Below are 19,435 nucleotides of genomic sequence, written 5' to 3' on the forward strand. Positions count from 1 at the left end.
GGTACTTGAGAATAAAGGCACGCACAGGCAAAAAAAATCCTGTGTTCCTGCAGGCATTTCTTCTCTGAAAAAGAAAGATGATCTTGGCAGGGTTTTCTAGTGTCTAACCTGAGTCTGTTTTGAGCCCTTCTGTTTCTTTTTCTCTTACAGTGAACCACTGCTTCTCTAAAAGCTGTGTTTTGCACTATGGAACCCCAAATTGTTCAACTTTCAATCCATTACAAATGACATGATGAAATGATTAAATGTATGATTCAATTGTGTAAAATACACAAGGGTGGATCAGAAAGTTCTGAGACTGCACTTAACACAGTGGCATGCAGAGAGCAGGGGAAAGCTATTACTTTCGTGGGTAAGTATTCCAAGTCGCGTTGTTTGATAAACATTAGCGCCTGAATTACATGGGTTTGTGAGACCACTGGCATCTGTGTATTTGCGATTTTACGATGGACCTAAAACTCCATCAGAAAGCAAACATTACATTTTGTGTCAACCATTGAAAATCGGCACAAGACACTTTGAAATGCTTCAGAAAGCCTACGGCAATGAATCAGTGAGGGGTTTTGAGAGGCACTGAAATTTCATGAAGGACAGAACGTCATTGCTCAAAACCAAAGACGGCGCACCAGGTCAGGAAAGCAACCAGGTGGGTTTTCTTTTACATCGTCAGGGTTGTGCACCATGAATTTGTCTCCCAGCGTCAGAGTGTCAACACGGATATGAACCCTGACCTTCTGAAGTGTCTGAGGGAACACATTCATTGCAAACGACCTTAACTGTGGTGGGATGGCACTTGGGTGCTCCAACATGACGCATCCACTGACAGAACGTTGAAAGCGAGTGACTTTCTCGCCAACAATTGTCGCTCCATACCTCTCCTACTTGCAAGTTTTGGCTCCCTGTGATTTTTTTTTCTGTTCCCCCAAAATTTTGACACAAAATTTGATGTGGGTCTTCTACTCAAGTTTCAGGTCCATGGTGACATCGCAAATGAGCACTTGCCAGCAATCACAAAATTGAGTGAAACTCAGGTGCTGCTGCTGTACAAGTGAAAAAACTTGGAATACTTGCTCAAGATGGTTATAGCTTCCCACTGCCGAGATACACGGAGTAGGTTGATCCCGTTTAGGATGTTGCAGTGCAGCGTTTGTATTTCCATGAGTCAGGCCACACCTGTTTCTGATCCATCTAGCAATTGTTCTTGTATGTTCCTGTTATAAGTCTGTTAGGTGTGTGTCAGGAAGTCAGTCAGATTCCTTTCCTGCCTCAATCTGTTAGGTTTATACAAATGAAAATCCACTCAACTATATCTGCCATGTATGTTTGGATTTGTTTCCATCTGATGGGAGTTATCTGTTATGAGAGTGCAAGATAGAACCCAAGAGCAAACACAGAGGCGTCGATGGTGAGAATAAAATGGAATGTTTCATTGTACACAGGAGTTGTAGATGGAGCGTGAATATATAATCCGCAGTCTCTTCTGAGGTGAGGCCGTGCTGGGCTAAATCCGAATCACACCGGGAGCAACAGACTCGACGTCGATGACGATTCTCCGTGGATTGATTCAGGATTTACAGGCCGCAGCTGACTGGTGACCTCCGAGGGCCGACACAGGACGGCAGGTGAGAGTGGACTGTGGGATCTCAGTCTCAAATCATTTCTACATCTCTACTGCAGCATGCTATTACATCATAATGATTGACTGCGCCTCGTGGACAAAAAACAATCCATTGGTGTCTGCCAGGATAACTGTCTATACTTGTTCCTTATCACCTCTTCCTTCTTGGCTATCTCCCTATTTGTTATTGTCTGTCGAATGTTTCGTGTTTTGATCTGTGTCTGGAGGGTGTGGATTCGTGGCGGTCCTCGGAGACCACCTGTGTGTCGCCAGTGCGACTCCGCTCGGATCCAAGCCGCAACGGTGTAGAGCGCAGGGGTGCTCGCACCACTCAGTTGGACCAGCCTGCCTCGGCTCCGGTTATTGGCTTGTTCCTGCTCTGGCCCGACTCACTCCAGTGAGAATTACGGAGATTCTCTCCCCTTCCAGTCTGAGTACCCGTCCTGACCCTTTATGTATGTAACCCGGGTCGATAGTGACTGTTTGTTGACTTTCAGCCATCCCAGACTTGGTTCTGTGCTGACGCACGATTCACTAGACAGGTCGTCTCCTGTCTTGTGGTTGATAAACATTCATATCTCAAATCTGCTGTTGTGTTTTCTGTGCTAGGGTCCGTTAACACCCCATGTCACAACATTGTCAGTCTGAATTCAAAGCACTGCGACAGAACCACAAGGTGTATCACCCTTGATTTGATCTGTTTCGCTGCTCTGGCTCCAAAACACAACTGGTTTCTGAAAATAGTTTTTTTTTTTTTTTTTTTTTTTGGGGGGGGGGGGGGGGGGGGGGTAAATGTGGCCAAGTGTAGGGAAGACTTTGGTGGAATTTGGATTAATTCAAAAATGTCAGTGTCAGGACAAGAGACAACAAGAATTAACAAGCACAAATGTAAAACTGGCCCCTCCCAGTCTCTCCCGGCTCCTCTTCCACAGCTCTCCATATAAATACAAATATCCACACCAAAACAATACATGTGTGGGTCCAGGGCTATTACAACACAGACTCCTTACAATATTTTTCTACGAGCAGTGTACAAGTGGTCCAGCCCATCCACACCGTACTAGTCTGATAAACTCTGCCTGAACCTGCTGCAGGAGGAAAGCACGTTCACGTAAGTGTTTCCCTGCGTGTTTTACAGCTTGATTTAATTAATGGTTTATTTTTTTTTTTTAAAGTTTCCTATTTTAATCCATTGGGAATTTAATGTGAGATTACACAATTCACTTTTCAGAATAATGCACACATTTAAAAAAATTTGAGAGCTTTTTTTTTTTTACAATTCAATTCTGGATTTATTTTTTCAGTCTGAATTACTGATGGCGTCTAAATCCTGGTTGTGTCATCCAGCTGGACTGATGCTGCTCTTAATAACCTGGAGGGACAGCATGCATTGCTACGGATTTACAGGTTGGTCCAGATTAATTATCAGTCGGATGACGTTTAATCTGTGAATGATTTTAAACCCGGTAAAGTTGATGCTTAATGTGACGTAAAAACGAGACGATGCTAATTAGGCTAAATAGGCAGCACCATTAATTTAGCTTGCTTGCAGAGAAGGTGGTCTTCAGTATGTGCAAATTTGTGCTTGGAGTTTGGATTTGAGAAGGTATACGTTTTGCCTTATAGCTGTCATTATTATTATTTTTTATTCAAATAGGTTTATTTTTCAAATGTTTGAGACATTCCATTTGACTATGTTCAACCTCTACTCTATTAACCCCCATTTCCTCTGCAGTGGATCCTCCGGAGGACCTTGCGGTATCAGACCCAGGTCATCTTGGACATCTGGAGATTACATGGGGCCCCCCAGGCAGCTTGACCAACATGACAGAGTGCTCCACACTGTATCAGCTGGAGTACTTCAACACATACAGGGACAGTTGGACTGTAAGTGCTTATACCACTTTATCCTACTCTTACATATGCAGGCGCTTACCTTACCTATCCCCCTGCCAAAATGATCAAGATATAGTTAACATGATCAGCTATGCTAATGAGGCAATTAATACCGTCACTGAAATGCCATTATAAAAACATATCAGAGAATAAAATATAGATTTAACAGCTGTAAAAGGTTGTTGTCTGTTTTGAATTATTTAATGAAATGATATCCATGTTGCTATAACTGTAAACAATATATGTATCAGCAGGATTGTATGTAAAACCCTGCAGAGGTGAAACGTCATGCTCTGATTAGGTAAACACAGTCTCCTCAAAGGACAATAAAATGTAGGAAGCTGTTTTGGCCTGGTTGGTATTTAAAATGTGTCTATAACCTGTTTGAACATAGATATTGTGTTAATTTAGGAATGGTGTGAAGAAAATCTGTTTTAATAGCTTCCCTTACATTCACAAAGTAAATCTTAAAACTTCAAATTCATGTTTCAGGAATCTGCCACTTGACATGATCTACCACAACTCTGCTGTTATAGAATTTAAAAGTGGAGTCACTTAAATTGAAGAAACTGTAGTTTTATTCTTTAATCTGTTTGGAATTATTTTCTAAAATCTACAATTTCTTCTCACTGTTTTATTTCTGTATTTTATGCCTGATGTCCATTAATATGATTAAGCATGAATGTCCTAAACATCAAATTGTTGGGTCATTTTTATTTGACTGATTAAAAAACACAAATGCAGGAATATTTCCAGGGGGACCTACTTAACAAGACGTGTCATTACAGTAACAATGAGTGTGTGATGACTAAGACAATGATCATAACTATGCCATTACTAATAAATGATAGTATGACTCATGATGTGGAGACTACAACTATGCACAACTGAAGCTCTATTCATCAAATACAGTCCAAAAGTTTCAAATAATGTTGAAGGTTTAATATGAAACACAGCAGCTGTGGCGTAACTTTGACTTACTGAAAGTTAATATAGTTTTTGCACAGCACAGCCCAGTCTTATTATCATGTGTTAAAAATGTACATTTACTTTAAGCAGGTTATGAATAGGTAGTCACAGTACTTGAGGATTTCAGGACACGATCTTCTCCACTGAACAGCCAAGTCAACAGATTTTGTTTCAGTACTGAATGGAATCAATTATCAGCTTTGGATAAAAGCATGCAGATGAACAGGGCTACTCTTCATCACAGTGTTTCTCATGGAAACTGTTTTCAGTCTTTTGGCATCTCTGTTAATGGTTGGAACAAAGTAAACATTCCTAAATGTAAACTTTAAGATGTAGCCCAATAACTGGTGTGTTTTTCTGGACTGACAGGCCATCAGGATGAACAGAAGGACCTTTAGTGTGCAGTTTGACCTGATGAAAGATGTTAGAGTAAGAGTGTATACCTTGCTGGACGGACGGTGCACCAACAACACTATGATCCAGAGCACAAGCTACACTGAACTCATTCAGAAACCTCCCAGCACAGGTCAGTCCTTGAGATCTTATGGATTAGATTGTGATCAAATAAAAGATGGAAAATGTATTAATTTATATTGATTGGTTTTATTCCCCTACATTTAGGTGTTGTGGGCACTGAAGTTCAGGATTTTATGTGTATCTTCCATAACATGGAATACATGGACTGCAAGTGGAGAAGATGCACAAAGATGCCAGCCAATTCACAACAAAATCTGTATTTCTGGTATGTCACATGGCCAAGAAAAGTAAAATATTAGTCACATAAGCAGATCTTATTTTAAAGTTATGCAAGAGGGAAAACCCAAGCACAAAACACTGTTACAGTCCAAAATCCAGGTAGGATCCAAAGCTAAAACCTAAAGCTTAAAATCAGAGAGGGGAAGAAAAAAACAACAACTTACAATCTTGCAACCTCATAGTGGCAGACTGGTAGTTCATATACTGAGTGGTCTGATTGGCAGAGTGGCTGCAGGTGAGCAGATTAGGGAATTGGGTGCAGGTGAGGTGGGCGTGGTGGAAAAATGAAAGAAAGAGTGTCAGGGCAGAAAGGGCAAGAGACAAAAACCAAACTAAATAAAGGACAAAGGATTAGAAAACTGAGGTCATGGCAGTTTAGTTAGTCTGCTACGTGGGTCAGAACAAAATATCTCCATGATGACTAATTTGACAAAGATATTCAGATTTCCTAATGGATTCTCCAACACTGGATCAAATAGCAGTTACATGACATTCCCATTAGCCCCAGCTGTGTGTTTAGAGCCATTATACTGTTAGCATGCTAAACTTAGATCATGAATATGACAAACATTATGACTGCTAAACAGTAAGATTGTTGTAGTATGATAGCCAGTACCAAATCAACTTTGAAAATAAACTATTTATAGACTCAAAGAGCTTCTAATGTGGCTGTGGACTCTTTAATAACTATATTTAAAGAGGTCAAATAATAGGTATAATTAAATTAGTCATAAAAGTGATTCAATTGTATTTATTTACTTTTTATTAAATGAGCTGTATTCTTCCAATTAAAGACTTTTAGTCTTAAAATATACAGAGAAACCACAAAGAAATATACACCCAATAACAAATTAAGGTAAAAAAAAAAAAAAAAAAAAAGCAAGATATCAATTCAAGTCTCATTCAACTAATGAATTGACCAAAGTTGGGAGCTTCACCCTGAAATACATCAGTAGTTATTTAATGTTTGCTTCTTTGTTCCACCACCATGCATATTTCTCTTTTGCAGAGCACACTTTCATTCTGATTAACAGTGTTACTATATCTAATGTTAGGATTTGAACGTCACAAACTAAAGACTAAAGGCAAAACTGAGGTTGAGGTGAACATACAATGAACTGTGTTTCAACCTTCTCCAATTCTCCACAAAACTGGATGAAAAGATAGCAGCATTGTGTGGCATGTTTTATCTGATCTGTCTCCTCCAGGCACAAACACCTGGAACAGGCAGTGGAATGTCCTAAATACATCCTATCGAGCGGATTCAGGAGTGGCTGCAACTTCTCAGGGAATTCTCTCCCTGAATTCACTGATATTAACTTCTGTGTAAATGGCTCCTCCCCTGAAGGGCCGCTGAAACCAACATTCGTTTCCCTGCAAATCCAAAACCATGGTACATGTTTGCTTTCTGGAGTAGTATCACATGTACACTGACTGCTCAGTGAGGGCAAAGTAATTTCTGTTTTCTTACTTAGACTCCATGTTTGCCTCATTTACATGCTCCACTGCCACATCTGTTTTCTTCCCTTCTTCCTGCCATACTGTCGGTTATCAGTTCTTCATTATTTTATTTTTGCAGTAAAGCCAGAAATCACAGAGAAGCTGCATCTGCAATCAGGTCCAGACACGCAGCTGGAGCTGCACTGGGAGAGTCCTGCTGGGAAGGTTCCTGAACACTGCCTAGAATGGGAGGTGGAGCACAGTCAAGAGGCACCCGGTGGAAAATTACCCTCAGTAAGTTTTATCTGATGTGTATTTCTTTAGTTAACAATCTCTAAAGGCACTTGCTGTACCAACGCAAACCTTTCGATAACCTTTGTCTGTATTGTTGGGGTTTAAAGAGATAATAATAACAATAACTTTATTTATATAGCACCTTTAAAAACAGAGTTTACAAAGTGCTCTATAGAGAAGCAAAGCATAGTCATACATAACGTCAATACCGGTAAACATTTAAGAAAACAGGAGGCAAAAAAGACCATACCATTAAGGTAATGAATACAACAAAACCAAACAAATAACCAAAATGAGAAAATGGAATAGAAAACAAACAAATAAATTAATTAATAAAATAAACAAACAAAAACAGGGGAACAAAAGAACTGCATAAAAGGACATAAAAGGACGACATCACTTAAAAGCAATTCTATAAAAATGTGTTTTAAGAAGTAATTTAAAAGAAGTTAATGATTCTGCAAGCCTTATCTCCTCAGGTAGGTCGTTCCAAAGTCGAGGGGTCCTAATGACAAAAGCACGGTGACCCTTTGATTTAAGCCTCGACTTTGGAACGGCCAGAAGGGCCCCACCGGAGGATCTAAGGCTGCGAGTTGGCTCATATGGGGCTAACATTTCAATAATATAGCTCGGGGCCAGACCCAGGCGGGCCTTAAAAGTGATCAACAAAATCTTAAAATCAATTCTAAAACCAACCGGGAGCCAGTGGAGAGAGGCCAGAGCTGGAGTAATGTGATGTCTTTCATTAAAACCAGTAAGAAGCCTGGCTGCTGCATTCTGGACTAGTTGGAGGCGGGAGATCGATTTTTGGTTTATGCCAGAAAGGAGGGAGTTGCAGTAATCGAGTCGAGAGAAAATGAGTGTATTAATTACTTTTTCCAGGTCAGAGTGTAACAGTATGGGTTTGATTTTGGAGATGGTTCTTAATTGAAAGAAGCAGGACTGGACCATTTTTTTGATCTGTGTTTCAAAGCTTAACTGAGAGTCAAACATTACTCCCAAGTTTCTGGCAACAGGTTTTAAATAAGCAGACAGGGGACCAAGTTGACTCTTAATGAGACTGGTGTTATTGTTTGGGGAATTGAACAATATGACTTCTGATTTTCAGTTGTTGAACTGAAGAAAGCCTTGAGCCATCCAACAGTTAATGTCAGAGAGACAATCTAAGACAGCATCCAGGCTCTTTGGGTCACCAGGTCTCAGCGGAAGGTATATCTGTGTGTCGTCTGCATAGCAATGAAAAGATACATCGTGTCGTTGGAGGATTTGGCCGAGTGGAAGCATGTCGATAGAAAATAAAATTGGACCTAAAATTGAACCTTGTGGTACACCACAGGTAATGTGTGTCATGAAAGATGAGTAATTACCTATGGTGACCGAGTAGGTTTTTTCTAAAAGGTAAGAATAAAACCAGCTAAGTGCAGCGTCCTTGATGCCAACCCAGGTTTTGAGGCGATCGATTAAAATGGTGTGATCTATGGTGTCAAAAGCTGCACTCAGGCCTAAAAGAATTAAAACTGCACTCTCCCCGTCTGCTGCTAAAAGGAGGTCATTAGTTACCTCGAGGAGGGCAGTTTCTGTGCTATGTAGTGCACTAAAACCAGACTGAAATTTCTCAAAGATGTTGTTATGATTCATAAAAGCTAAGAGTTGTGTTGAAACCACTTTTTCTAAAACTTTTGATAAAATTGGAAAAAACAGAAGGATCAAGCTTGGGTTTCTTTAAAAGAGGTTGGATGTTTAAAAATCGATGGGTAGGTGCCATTTGCTAAGGAGCTATTTATAATAAATAAAATACTGGGCCCTACAGTGCCAATAACCTCTTTGAGAAATTTAGTGGGAATAAAATCAAGGCTGCATGTGGTTGATTTCATGTGAGATATGATTTGGGATAAGAAGTTACGGCGATACAGGTTCAAAATTACTAAAATAGCTTTGAATGTCCCTACTGGCAAGTGGGACACCGGTCCTCATCTGAGGTCAGTACTTTGAACCGGTTTGAGAGCTGGAGAGAAGGGTGATGTGACGAATGTTGTCCCGTGGCGCCAAGGTACCATCTTCCAGGAGGGGGCCCGGGGGGTGGAATTTGTGGGACCAGTCGGGGTAGGTGAACAAGGGAGATGTGGGGGAGCAGCGGTGATGGCAGGAGGACCCTGTAGAGCAGTGTGCGAGGTAGTGCTGGTGGGGATGGCAGCAGGAGGGTCATGAGGAACAGTGTGTGTGGTAGTGATGGCAGGAGGGTCCAGAAGTGGCAAGGTAGCAGCAAACAGAGCAGAATGAAGAGGTCTGAACCCAAGAGAACCAACTAGAACAGTGCTGTTAAAATTGTCCTGCAATTTGGATTGCTCCTTTAAAATGGCATTTCGCTGGGTTAGCAGCTTGATGTGGCCTTTCAGTTTGATAAGGAGGTCTTGTAAGTGGTTGATCTTGGTACATTTGGAGCAGATAAAAGCACTAGTAGTAAAACCTTCTTCAGGAATGATGATAAACACGTCGCACAGATCACATTTCACATTTTCTGCAGGTGGCTCTGCAAGAGTGATAAAATTATTGCAGAGCCACCTGCAGAAAACTTGCTGGAATACTGTGAGGCATGCAGCAGGAGTCAGGTAATTATTCTTTGAAGAGTAAAATAGTATCTTACATTTCTGTACCCAGCATTTTCTATGTAGATACACATTTTATTACCCAATATGCCTGGAGTCATTTGCTTTATTTGCACTGGAATCAATCATCTCAACTTGGCTCAGCTTGGCTTAGTGCAATTATCAGACACCAAACATCTGCTCTGTGGTTATAACAGAAATCAGTGTCAGCATTTTGACATTTTTATATTAATTCTGATGTTTTGTGTATTTTGTTATGTCAAAACACTTAATTCCTCATAACATGAATGAGACTGATTTAAACCCTGCTCCTTACAGTTGTATAAAGTTAAAAAAGAGGAGAAGTATCGTAATCGGTGGCTCAGCTATACACATTTAACTGTAGATTCAAACATTATTATTGTGTTTGCTGCCACCTGACTAAACTTTGTTATTTAGTGGCCATTTATCTCTGATTTGGTCCCCACTCACTCATGACAGGTAGTGTATAGTAGATGTCTCAGGGTTAAATCAGCTGCCTAATGTTGTAACAAAATGAGCTGATGAGAGTGGTGGATCAACAGTTTCATAAAACCAAATCCATGAGCTAAAAGAGGCAAAGATGCTCTTTAAAGTTGGGTGATAGTTACTTTTTATTGACCCCTTTCACATTACACAGTAATTTCATTCACGCCTACTATAGAAAACAATATTGATTAATGCAGCTTCAGCTCAGTTTTAACTCTACTCTAATAATTTCTGTACTTATTTTTATAATTAACAGAAGCGGATTGTTCCCACACAAGCCTGGAGTCTGACTCTGCCCTCCAGCCACAATGATGAGAGAAGCTGCTTTAGGGTTCGGTCCAAAGTGAACAAGTATTGTGCAGACAAAAGCTTTTGGAGTGACTGGAGTCGTCCAACGTGCCACCCAGGTAACGATGTCTCACTTTACTCAGGTTTGCCCACGCGCACGCTTTTGGTTTTGGATTCAGTCTAACACGCTCACGCCACATAAGAGGAAACCTCTCATGTGGTGTGTGTTGTGGTGAGCTCAGTTTCATATCTATTACAGATTGAAATGTTTATAAAGTACAATTTACTGGGATGAAGACAGATGTTCAATTCATGAGACACACCAATGATTGATTTAATCCAGGCTTTGACAAATTGTAAACAAGAGTTTAAGTTTTAAGTTGTTGCTTCCAGCTGTTTCTAGGAGTCTATTAAATACCTGCAGCTTCATTTAGCAGCACGATCAATATTAGCGTTTCCAAACAAGAGAGTTGCACGTATTTACCCACGTGGTTCAACAGGCGTAACCTCATTAGTAATTTAAAATACATTATCCAGAACACAGAGACGGGATTGATCAGGATGATGAGTACTTTTCTTCACATATGACAGACAAGCTGTCACACAGAGTCACAATAATTTGTTAATACGTAGCTATCCTCCGTTTGAGCCCTGAGCTCCACCAGCAGCGGTGGGGATATTTCTATTTTACTGTTAGTAAAAGTCTGATCTGTTTGTTTAAGTCAATAATATTTTTCTGTCATGACAAGTGTTTTATTTCAGAGATATTTCTGTTTCACAGTCTCACAGCAGGATATTTTATGAGGTGACATCATTGTGTGCATAGATTTGTTCCCATAACTACATACAAAACATGACCTCACCAATCATTAAAGGAGCATATAACAAAATATAACAACAGGTAGCCGAGTAGCAATGAAAACTGATTTTATGGTATCGGTTAGATTTAAATTATTATTATGAGTTTAAAACATTTAAGAAATCATAAATAGCAACACAGGCAGCTTCGGCTGATTACTATTTATAATTTATTTGGGGTATTATTGTGTTAAAGGGTTTTATGGTCATGAATCCCTTTCACAACTTTAACTGTAAACTTCTTCAACTCAAAGGCCTTGCAGCATCTCTTCTTCTGGGCTATTTAAAGGGTTGGTTCACCCAAAATACACCCTCTCTGAAACTCATTCCAACTGATAGCCGAGACTTGGCGACCTTGCTCCTACAGTATTACCCTAAAAACACCTATTGTATACTCTCCCAGATAGCGTCTTCATCTGGATGTTTCCATCAGATATTTGACAAATTCAAAATTTTTGGTTATACTGCAGTTATGTGTCTCACAGAAACTTGAAAAAAGTTTGAGGTCTATAAAATAGTGGGTTTTAATCCATGTGAGATGTGTTTTAAAGCTCATCTTGAATGACATGTTTAAAGACTGTTTCTGGTGGGTAAGGGATTTACAAACTAAGCTGTAAGCATCTTTTTTTGTTTAAAGTCAAAACAAGTCCTCATGAATCACGTTAACTTTGAGGATCCTGAGCTGAAGACCGTGATGTCATCATCAACTAGTAAGTTTTAATGTCATTATTTATTACATATATTTTGTAAACTAATGTCTAATACTAGATTTATATGCTGTTATATTTTAAATAGACTATGTTCATTCATGGTCTCTATTCTTATGTAAACTTTGAATTGAGTTTAGTTAAGCTGAATATATTTTGATATTATATTAGTTAGATACTTTATGTCACTCCAGATATCTCAGTATAACAAACTGAAAGTTCAGTCTGTCGGGAATCATAATCATTTAACATCACAAAAGAACAAGCCAACAGAATTCATAATTTGCACTTATTAGTGTGAACACCTTCAAGCATTGTTTTCCTTCAACTTTTGTTCTGATAATTTTACTTTTTTTTTAAATATTAAGCATTTTATGATTTTGTTTTGCTATTGAATTGAGAGATTGTTCAACTCCTCTAAAACTGCCTCCACTTTGAAACGTAACTCCTTCAGCTTTCATCCAGTATGTGTCTCATTACAATCGGACTTGAGGTTTTTGAACCATCAGCCTCCATGTGGTAGAAACTCTGCCCAACTCTCCATTGACTGCTATGTTAAAATTTTTATCAGTTAAGCAGATGCCTCCTTTTTTCTAACTTCCTCCCTTGTCTTTATCTTTTGGACTTTAAAAAAAAAAAAAAAGGCACTTATCTGTGTTCAGCTTCTTCAGCTGATCCTTAAAATGCGGGCATTTTTCCAATGGGGCGGAGCGTTTGGAAACAGCAGGCATTTCTTTGGCATTAGTAGCATATATCTATCATCTGTGAATGGGAGCAGCTTCTCCCCCAAGTGTAGGGTCGTTTCCATGATGACTGCCTGTGTGAAAACATGTTTATCTGATACACAGACACTCAGTCATTTTCAGAATACTTTACTAGTTCAGATTACAGTTTTTGTCAGCAATCTTCAGCTATTTTGCATTTTTCAGCAATTTCCTTTAGCTTTCAGCTTCAAAGTTTTTACTCTGCATTTATGAATTTTGTTCTGCCATTTTCAGCATTGTTTCAGAAAATTACTTTGGCTTTCAAATTTGGAAGTTCTGCCTTTCAACTGTTTTTTCAGCCATGTTCAGCATTGCTTAAACAACTATCTTTAGTTTTTAATTTCATAGTTTTGCACCTGCATTTCTGCATTTTCTCAGACATTTTCAGCAAATTCAGCTGAGCTTCAGAAACTCATTTCAGCTTCAGCATTCACAATGCATTTTCTACTGGAGATGCATTTTCCAGTTTGTACTGTTGAAAAGAAACTGACAGTATACATTGATATCTAAATATCTTAAAAGTGTTACAGCCTATAAAAATGTTTTTCAAAGAAGGAACCTCCTGTCGATGAGCTTTCTATGTAAATGTGTGTAAAGTGCTTTAAATATCTGTATTGTTTGACCTGATGTTGAATGTTGCATTCTGGGTTTAGATTTAAGTATTTTTGCATTATAAAATACATCTTTTTCACAAATGTCTCACAGCAAGCTCTCTTTTAAAGGGAAATAACTTTTCACCAACCCTGAATGTTGTTTTTGAAGGTTAAGGTTACATTTGTGGACCAGCACAACTTGAAATAAAAGTACAGTTACAGAAGTTATTGAAAGTAGCACAGGGGGAAATCCTGCCTTTGTTGCACTGGTGGTGACTCATACGGTGTGGTGCACTCATGGTCTACATCCTCCTCCTTAAGAAAGAGAGTTGGCCAACCGGATTGCAGTTCGCAGGAAAAATGTCATCTGCTTCGTGAGGAAAGTAAATAACTTGTATATGTACTGACTAGGCTTGGCAATAGCTTTTTCTAAGATTGTAGGAGTATTGGTTGATTTATGGGGCTCTTATTGAAATATAATCAACCGCAGATGATGTGCACACAGCAGATAATGGCTGTGTGCACAGTACTTTATGGATACTTTAAGGCTACAGCATCTGTACACAGTGGGAGAGGACAGGGGGGCCCGACAGAGGGTACCATCAGTGGAAATAGTCACAGACCAAAGATAGCCTTGTTCATCCGTGATGTGTAAAAATAGGCCTTAAATCATATTTTCCCTCATTGAAATCAACCTTCCTGTCCATCAATAAAAACATACATTAACGCTGGTCATTTTAGATTGGTAATGGCTAATTTAAAGGGGTACTTGCAACTTTTACCAGTTTATCCAAACTTTTTTGACACATTCTTTTTTTATATATATTATTTTTGCTGCTACTGAAAAAATTGACCTAAAGTATCTGTAACTTCAGGTTAATAAATAAAACATTGTAATTCTGTTTAGAAGTATCACAGAACAAAGTTATTCATCAAACTGTGGTGGCGCGAGACTCCTTCAATGATTGGTCCAGATTGTGATGCACAAGAATATCAGACCTGCTGTTTATAAACAATATCCATTTTCCAACTGAACATCACGAGGTGCATTTTTATCGTTGGTGCGTTGCACCTTGTTTTCCATTGATGACAATCTAGAGAGACGGGGAGGTTTAGAGCGATAGAATGATAAATGACATATGACGTATGTTAGGACTCTTACACCCGTACCAGAGCAGGAATTTTGACAGGGTAGTGCTGTTCCAATCTGCACACTGCTGTTCTGCACTGACTGGAAATGAGCTCAGCATGTAAGCACATCACCTGCCAAAATATCTGCAGCAAGTTTTTGTTTCCTTTGTATGACACACTCAATAAACAGTGATTATTTTTTCCAGCAGCAGTAGTGGAAAAAAAAACAAGGAACACCAGCAGCTTCCTCAGAAAATGTGTCATGTCCCAGCTGTCTTAACACCTGCACACCTTAACCTACCTAGTCAAAATAAACACACACTGAAGAAGAGGGCGAGCGAGGAGGATTCATGTCGTGACACACATTGCAATGTAGAGCAATTAGCCCTGTACAGTATAGTCTGCTTAATTGTTTGAGTATTGCAAAGGGAAATAATACGATCAAGAGAATCGTCTGCATTGTTTGCACAATGTATTCATGATGATTTATTGTTAATTATGGAGATTTTAGTTCACTTTTCTTTGTAAAGCATATTGATAGGAGCTTTTTGATGAAGTGATTTGTAAAGCAGCTGTGAATTAACCTAATTTCATTCATGTGTGTTTGTTTTAGAAAAGAATGAAGTCACACCTGAACCAGAATGGGACACGCTACCTGTCTACATATGTGTTGCTGCTGCTATCATTGTCATTCTGGTGCTGTCTCTGTGTGTGGGCACTGGGCTCAAAGTGTGAGTAATTACATATAATTTTTGTGCTGTCTCTGTGTGTTGGGCTCAAAGTGTGAGTAATTACATATCATTTTGCACACACACACACACACACACACACACACACACACACACACACACACACACACACACACACACACACACACACACACACACACACACACACACAATGAGAGAGGAGAAGCTCACCCCTCGCTGTCCTTCCATCTGTAGGACGAAATCAAGACAAGAGAAGAAGCTGGACTCGCTGCCTACCACCTCGTTTGCCATAAATTCAGTTCTTACAGCTGCAGAGGGCTGAAAACGGAAGAAAACCTGCATCTTCATCACACCTCTGACAGATGTGTCATGCTTGCACTTCTCATTTTTCAGGATGCAAATCAAATAATGAAGCTCTAAAAGATGCTGCACCGCATAGGATTTTAAATTACTAAAGATATTACAAATGAGACTGAAGGTTACTGTGTTATTAACAAAATATCACATTTGCAAACTGTTACATTATTTCAACATTAGTGCCTTTTGTATTTCAAGTCTATACAAACGCTTGAATTTGCCAGAACAAATTTGACCTCGTCATGTTCACTGGAAATGTTATGCAGGAAATTTTCACTGTTTTTACGACTCTTTGTTGGTTGTTTACTTGCAAGCTCATTTAGTCAGCAGAGAGTTTGCAATTATTCTTTGGGAATTTGTTTTTGATCTTTTACTATATGCCAGATCTTTTGCCAGTTAATTATGTTGACACGGGTTTTATTATATGTTGAACTATGTTTGATATTTCATTTGTTTTGGTTTTGTTTAATTGTGTACTTTGTGCCACAATTCTTGCCAGTTAACTCACACAATAAAGATTTTTATTTCATCTGAATGCAGAATGCAAGGTTAGTTCATGACATATGGTTTTGTACAATGTCTCCATCTCACACTTCAAACCAGTGAAGTCTTCAAGCACATGAAGGGTTTCTAATGCAACTGAATGTTTAATACAGGAGAAATTAGTGTCATGTGTTTTTTAATGTGTTTTTAAAGTCTTTTTGGCATTAGATCATTTTTTTAAATTTGTTTTGTTTTGTTTTGTGGTTTGAATCAAGTATAACTCGCAACAATATAACCAAAGCCCTTTTTATGCAACACATGCCAAAATGCCTCAATGGCATCATTTATTAGATACCTTCCCTTTGACTTTTCTACATTTAGTTGCATCGATGCAATCAGTGTTGTTTTTAATGAGTTCTAGTGCAACATTAAAGTATCTTTCATTGCTATCCATCTGTTCCTGATAACGTGGAAATAATAGTGGAGTAGAGATTTTATCAGTGTATGCTCCTATAGATAAATAGATCACATAAGCATGAGACAACAGAAATGTAATGTTTTAGAATCAATATATGTTTAAACTACTTAGATTACTACTTGAAATGATTTCTCAGTTAGAGTTTAGGTATTTTGAACTACTATCACCTGCTTTCATATTTGCTGTTATAATACCTTTTTATGGGGCAAGATAATGCAAGAATGTATTTCATACTGTTTATTTAGATTTTTACTTCATCTCATGGTTGACATTTCATGCCATTCTTAGGTTGTATATTATTTTTAACAGCATATGATCTGAATTGTGTTTTAACAGAAAGTAAAATTGTGTGAACCTGGTATTAGTAAAGTAGCAGATTACTGGTACTTAAATATAGGTTTGATGGAAGAAAACATGACTATAGGGAACTGGGGAGTAACAACTGGATGTATTAGAGGACAGAAATTGATCCATTCTCGTGAACTCATTAGTGCCTGAAAGAGATTCTTGGACTTGGACTCAAGGATAAACTGATCAGATTTTGAAGGCCAAATAAGGTCAAAGGTCACTGTGACAAAAAAAAGAAGAAAAAAAAGTTGATCGCCATAACTCAAGAATTCATACACAAATAATGACAAAATTTCACACAGTTGTCTAACAGGATTACATTTTAAAGCAATGACATTTTATATCAAAAAGGTCAAAGGTCAACTTCAGTGTGACAACCTAATTTTCTGCAAAAACACATGGTGGACTACACAAGTATGGCTGAGCTACTTCACCAATAAAAGACAAAAATATTTTTATTTTTACTGGAGTTCATCTCTAAATCTTACTTGTGTCAAGTCAAAGATTTAATGGGTTCCATAAGAATGAACCATATCATCTTTTTTTATTCCACCAGAACGTTTTATCTTTTAAAGATCTTGAAAAACTCAGCTTTCAACTCAGTTCATCATGTTCAGTAGACAGTTTATTTGTATGTATGACATATAACTCAAATAACTTAGTGTACTGTACTGTTACAAATAGGTGACACCTCACTTTTGTAATGGCTCTTGTTGCCCTCTAGTGTTCAGATAATCTCTAGCAGACACCATGTTCATAAATGAGATGAGTGTTTTTTTTAATCTTTTCAGTGGATTCTCTTGAGAGACATGGGTTGAATGATTGTGTAACACATATGTGAATTAAACACAATTTTGATCAAATGTTCCTGCACATTTAAATGTGATTAATTGGCCTGATGCATTAATTATTCATGTGTGGGCATTTGGCTGAGGAAGACTGCAGCTGCATCAAAACCTTGCTAAGAAAAAAGCTCTAGTGCAGCGCGCAGGTACATTTTATATGGTGAGTCCCCTTAACACACTGTGACAATATTTTACTGACGTTTTGTGTAGATTTCACAAAAATAATCAATCTGTAGCACAAGTATTCATCGAATATAAATTTCCACTGCCAAATCATTTCTTTCCGGTTGGGAAATTAACCATCTGGCACCAGGCTGACCGCAGTGTTTGGTGTTTGCTCCACCATTCATTGACACACACAAGGTCAGCGAGGCAGCTGACTGCTTCCCACACCACGTTGTCCATACTGTTCATGAGCTTGTGTCCATGCTTTGTTGTGTCTTTCTTGTTTACTTAATTGTCTTAATGGTAATAATACAGAATTTTATAATTAATTGTAGTTAATGAAAGATTAAATAAGAAAATAGCATGTACGCACACACACGTGCACACACAGTGCCAGACTGGCTGCTGTACATCTCATCCAAATTTTACAAGATAAAAATGGTGATAATAGATGGTATCTATGTTCTTGAATTATTCCAAAAAGGTGCACAAAAGTTACTTGACTGCTCTATTCACACCATGTTTTGCATCCACAGTGCTCATAAATGTGTTTTTAATGGGACACAGGGAGCTGCAACGCAGCAGAAGAGTGATAGTGGAGGAGAAGTGATTAACTTTTTTGGGGTTAATGTGTAATTTTGGTGGAGCTAGTCTTGATAGAGGATTGGCAGGAGGGTAATGTATAGCCCAGGTGTTACTTTTCTCTCCATTTTTCTGCCTTACTCACTTGTCTGCAGAGGACTTCCTGTTGAGCAGCTGGTCAACTTCAGGTTTGCGTTCATAATTTTGTTGGATTTTCAGTGCATCTGTTCATAATTGTATCAATGTCGTTATTTTCCTCCTCAGGTCTAGCGGTGGCAGATCCTACGTTTGTCTCTGTCCCCCAGGCTCAGTAACTGGAATCTGTCCCTGCAGAGTGAAAGCATGCAGGGTCTGGCTGGTTACTGCACCCAGGGGTCGGGCTTCTCTCCACAGGCCTCATTGTCTTCACTGCAGATACAAGAAACAAATGTGACATGTGTTGTCTGTCCCTACGGCTTAAGTAAAGGATGCTTCCTGCTTTGGTTTTGCTTCGTCTGCTGACAGACAGTAAGAGTTGTGCTAAAGATTAGCAGAAGATCTGCAGTGGTGGGAAAAGCTGTGGTCATGTCCAAAGTATTCAGAGACGAGAGCAGCAGCAGCTGCAGTGGTGCAGAATCAACTCAGCTGTGCAATTGTTAAAAAAAGAAAAGAAAAGAAAATGGTGAAATGAACATCGATTAATAATTAATTCATATTGTAGCTTTATTGTAAATCATTACAACCACTTTGGGTTATAGTCTCGGGTCAGTCTTACTGGAGTTCAGAGCTTTTTGTTGACCTATTTTTATGAAAACAGTCTTAACCCTGGGTCAAAATGACCCGCAGCTGTGTTCAACCAAGTTCTATGTTATTTCTATATTTTGGGGGATTTTTTTGGTTTAAAGAAACCCTCACAGCATCCTTGTCACCAATGATCCCAAAAAATATGAAAATATAAAAATAAAATAGAATTTGGTTGAGCACAGCTGCGGGTCATTTTGATCCAAGGACAACACGAGGGTTAAAACCAGCTGTGATCAAAAGATCAGATCAGATGGCAG

The 19,435-nt window shown here is 38.7% G+C and overlaps 1 protein-coding gene across 4 annotated transcripts; it reads left to right on the plus strand.

The window, feature by feature from the left end:
- Positions 1–2,923: 2,923 nt before the first annotated feature.
- il13ra2 (interleukin 13 receptor, alpha 2) lies at positions 2,924–17,452 on the plus strand. 4 transcript variants are annotated; one of them, XM_069713297.1, is made up of 9 exons: positions 2,924–3,025; positions 3,354–3,505; positions 4,853–5,009; positions 5,105–5,225; positions 6,448–6,632; positions 6,819–6,973; positions 10,343–10,493; positions 15,041–15,158; positions 15,372–17,437. In XM_069713297.1, exons 1-9 carry the CDS (start codon positions 2,935–2,937, stop codon positions 15,457–15,459), a joined length of 1,218 nt encoding a protein of 405 aa, XP_069569398.1. In that variant the 5' UTR covers positions 2,924–2,934; the 3' UTR covers positions 15,460–17,437. The 4 variants fall into 4 exon arrangements, with proteins under 4 accessions (XP_069569398.1, XP_069569401.1, XP_069569400.1 ...); XM_069713300.1 differs by lacking the exon at positions 5,105–5,225 and having other exon boundaries at positions 6,588–6,632; positions 15,372–17,439; XM_069713299.1 differs by lacking the exons at positions 15,041–15,158; positions 15,372–17,437 and adding an exon at positions 11,870–11,973.
- Positions 17,453–19,435: the final 1,983 nt, after the last annotated feature.

Source organism: Brachyistius frenatus, unplaced genomic scaffold, assembly GCF_029030835.1.
Source record: "Brachyistius frenatus isolate BFR_SWC_R1_liver_20210118 unplaced genomic scaffold, ASM2903083v1 Contig_117, whole genome shotgun sequence".
NCBI classification, from domain to species: domain Eukaryota; kingdom Metazoa; phylum Chordata; class Actinopteri; family Embiotocidae; genus Brachyistius; species Brachyistius frenatus.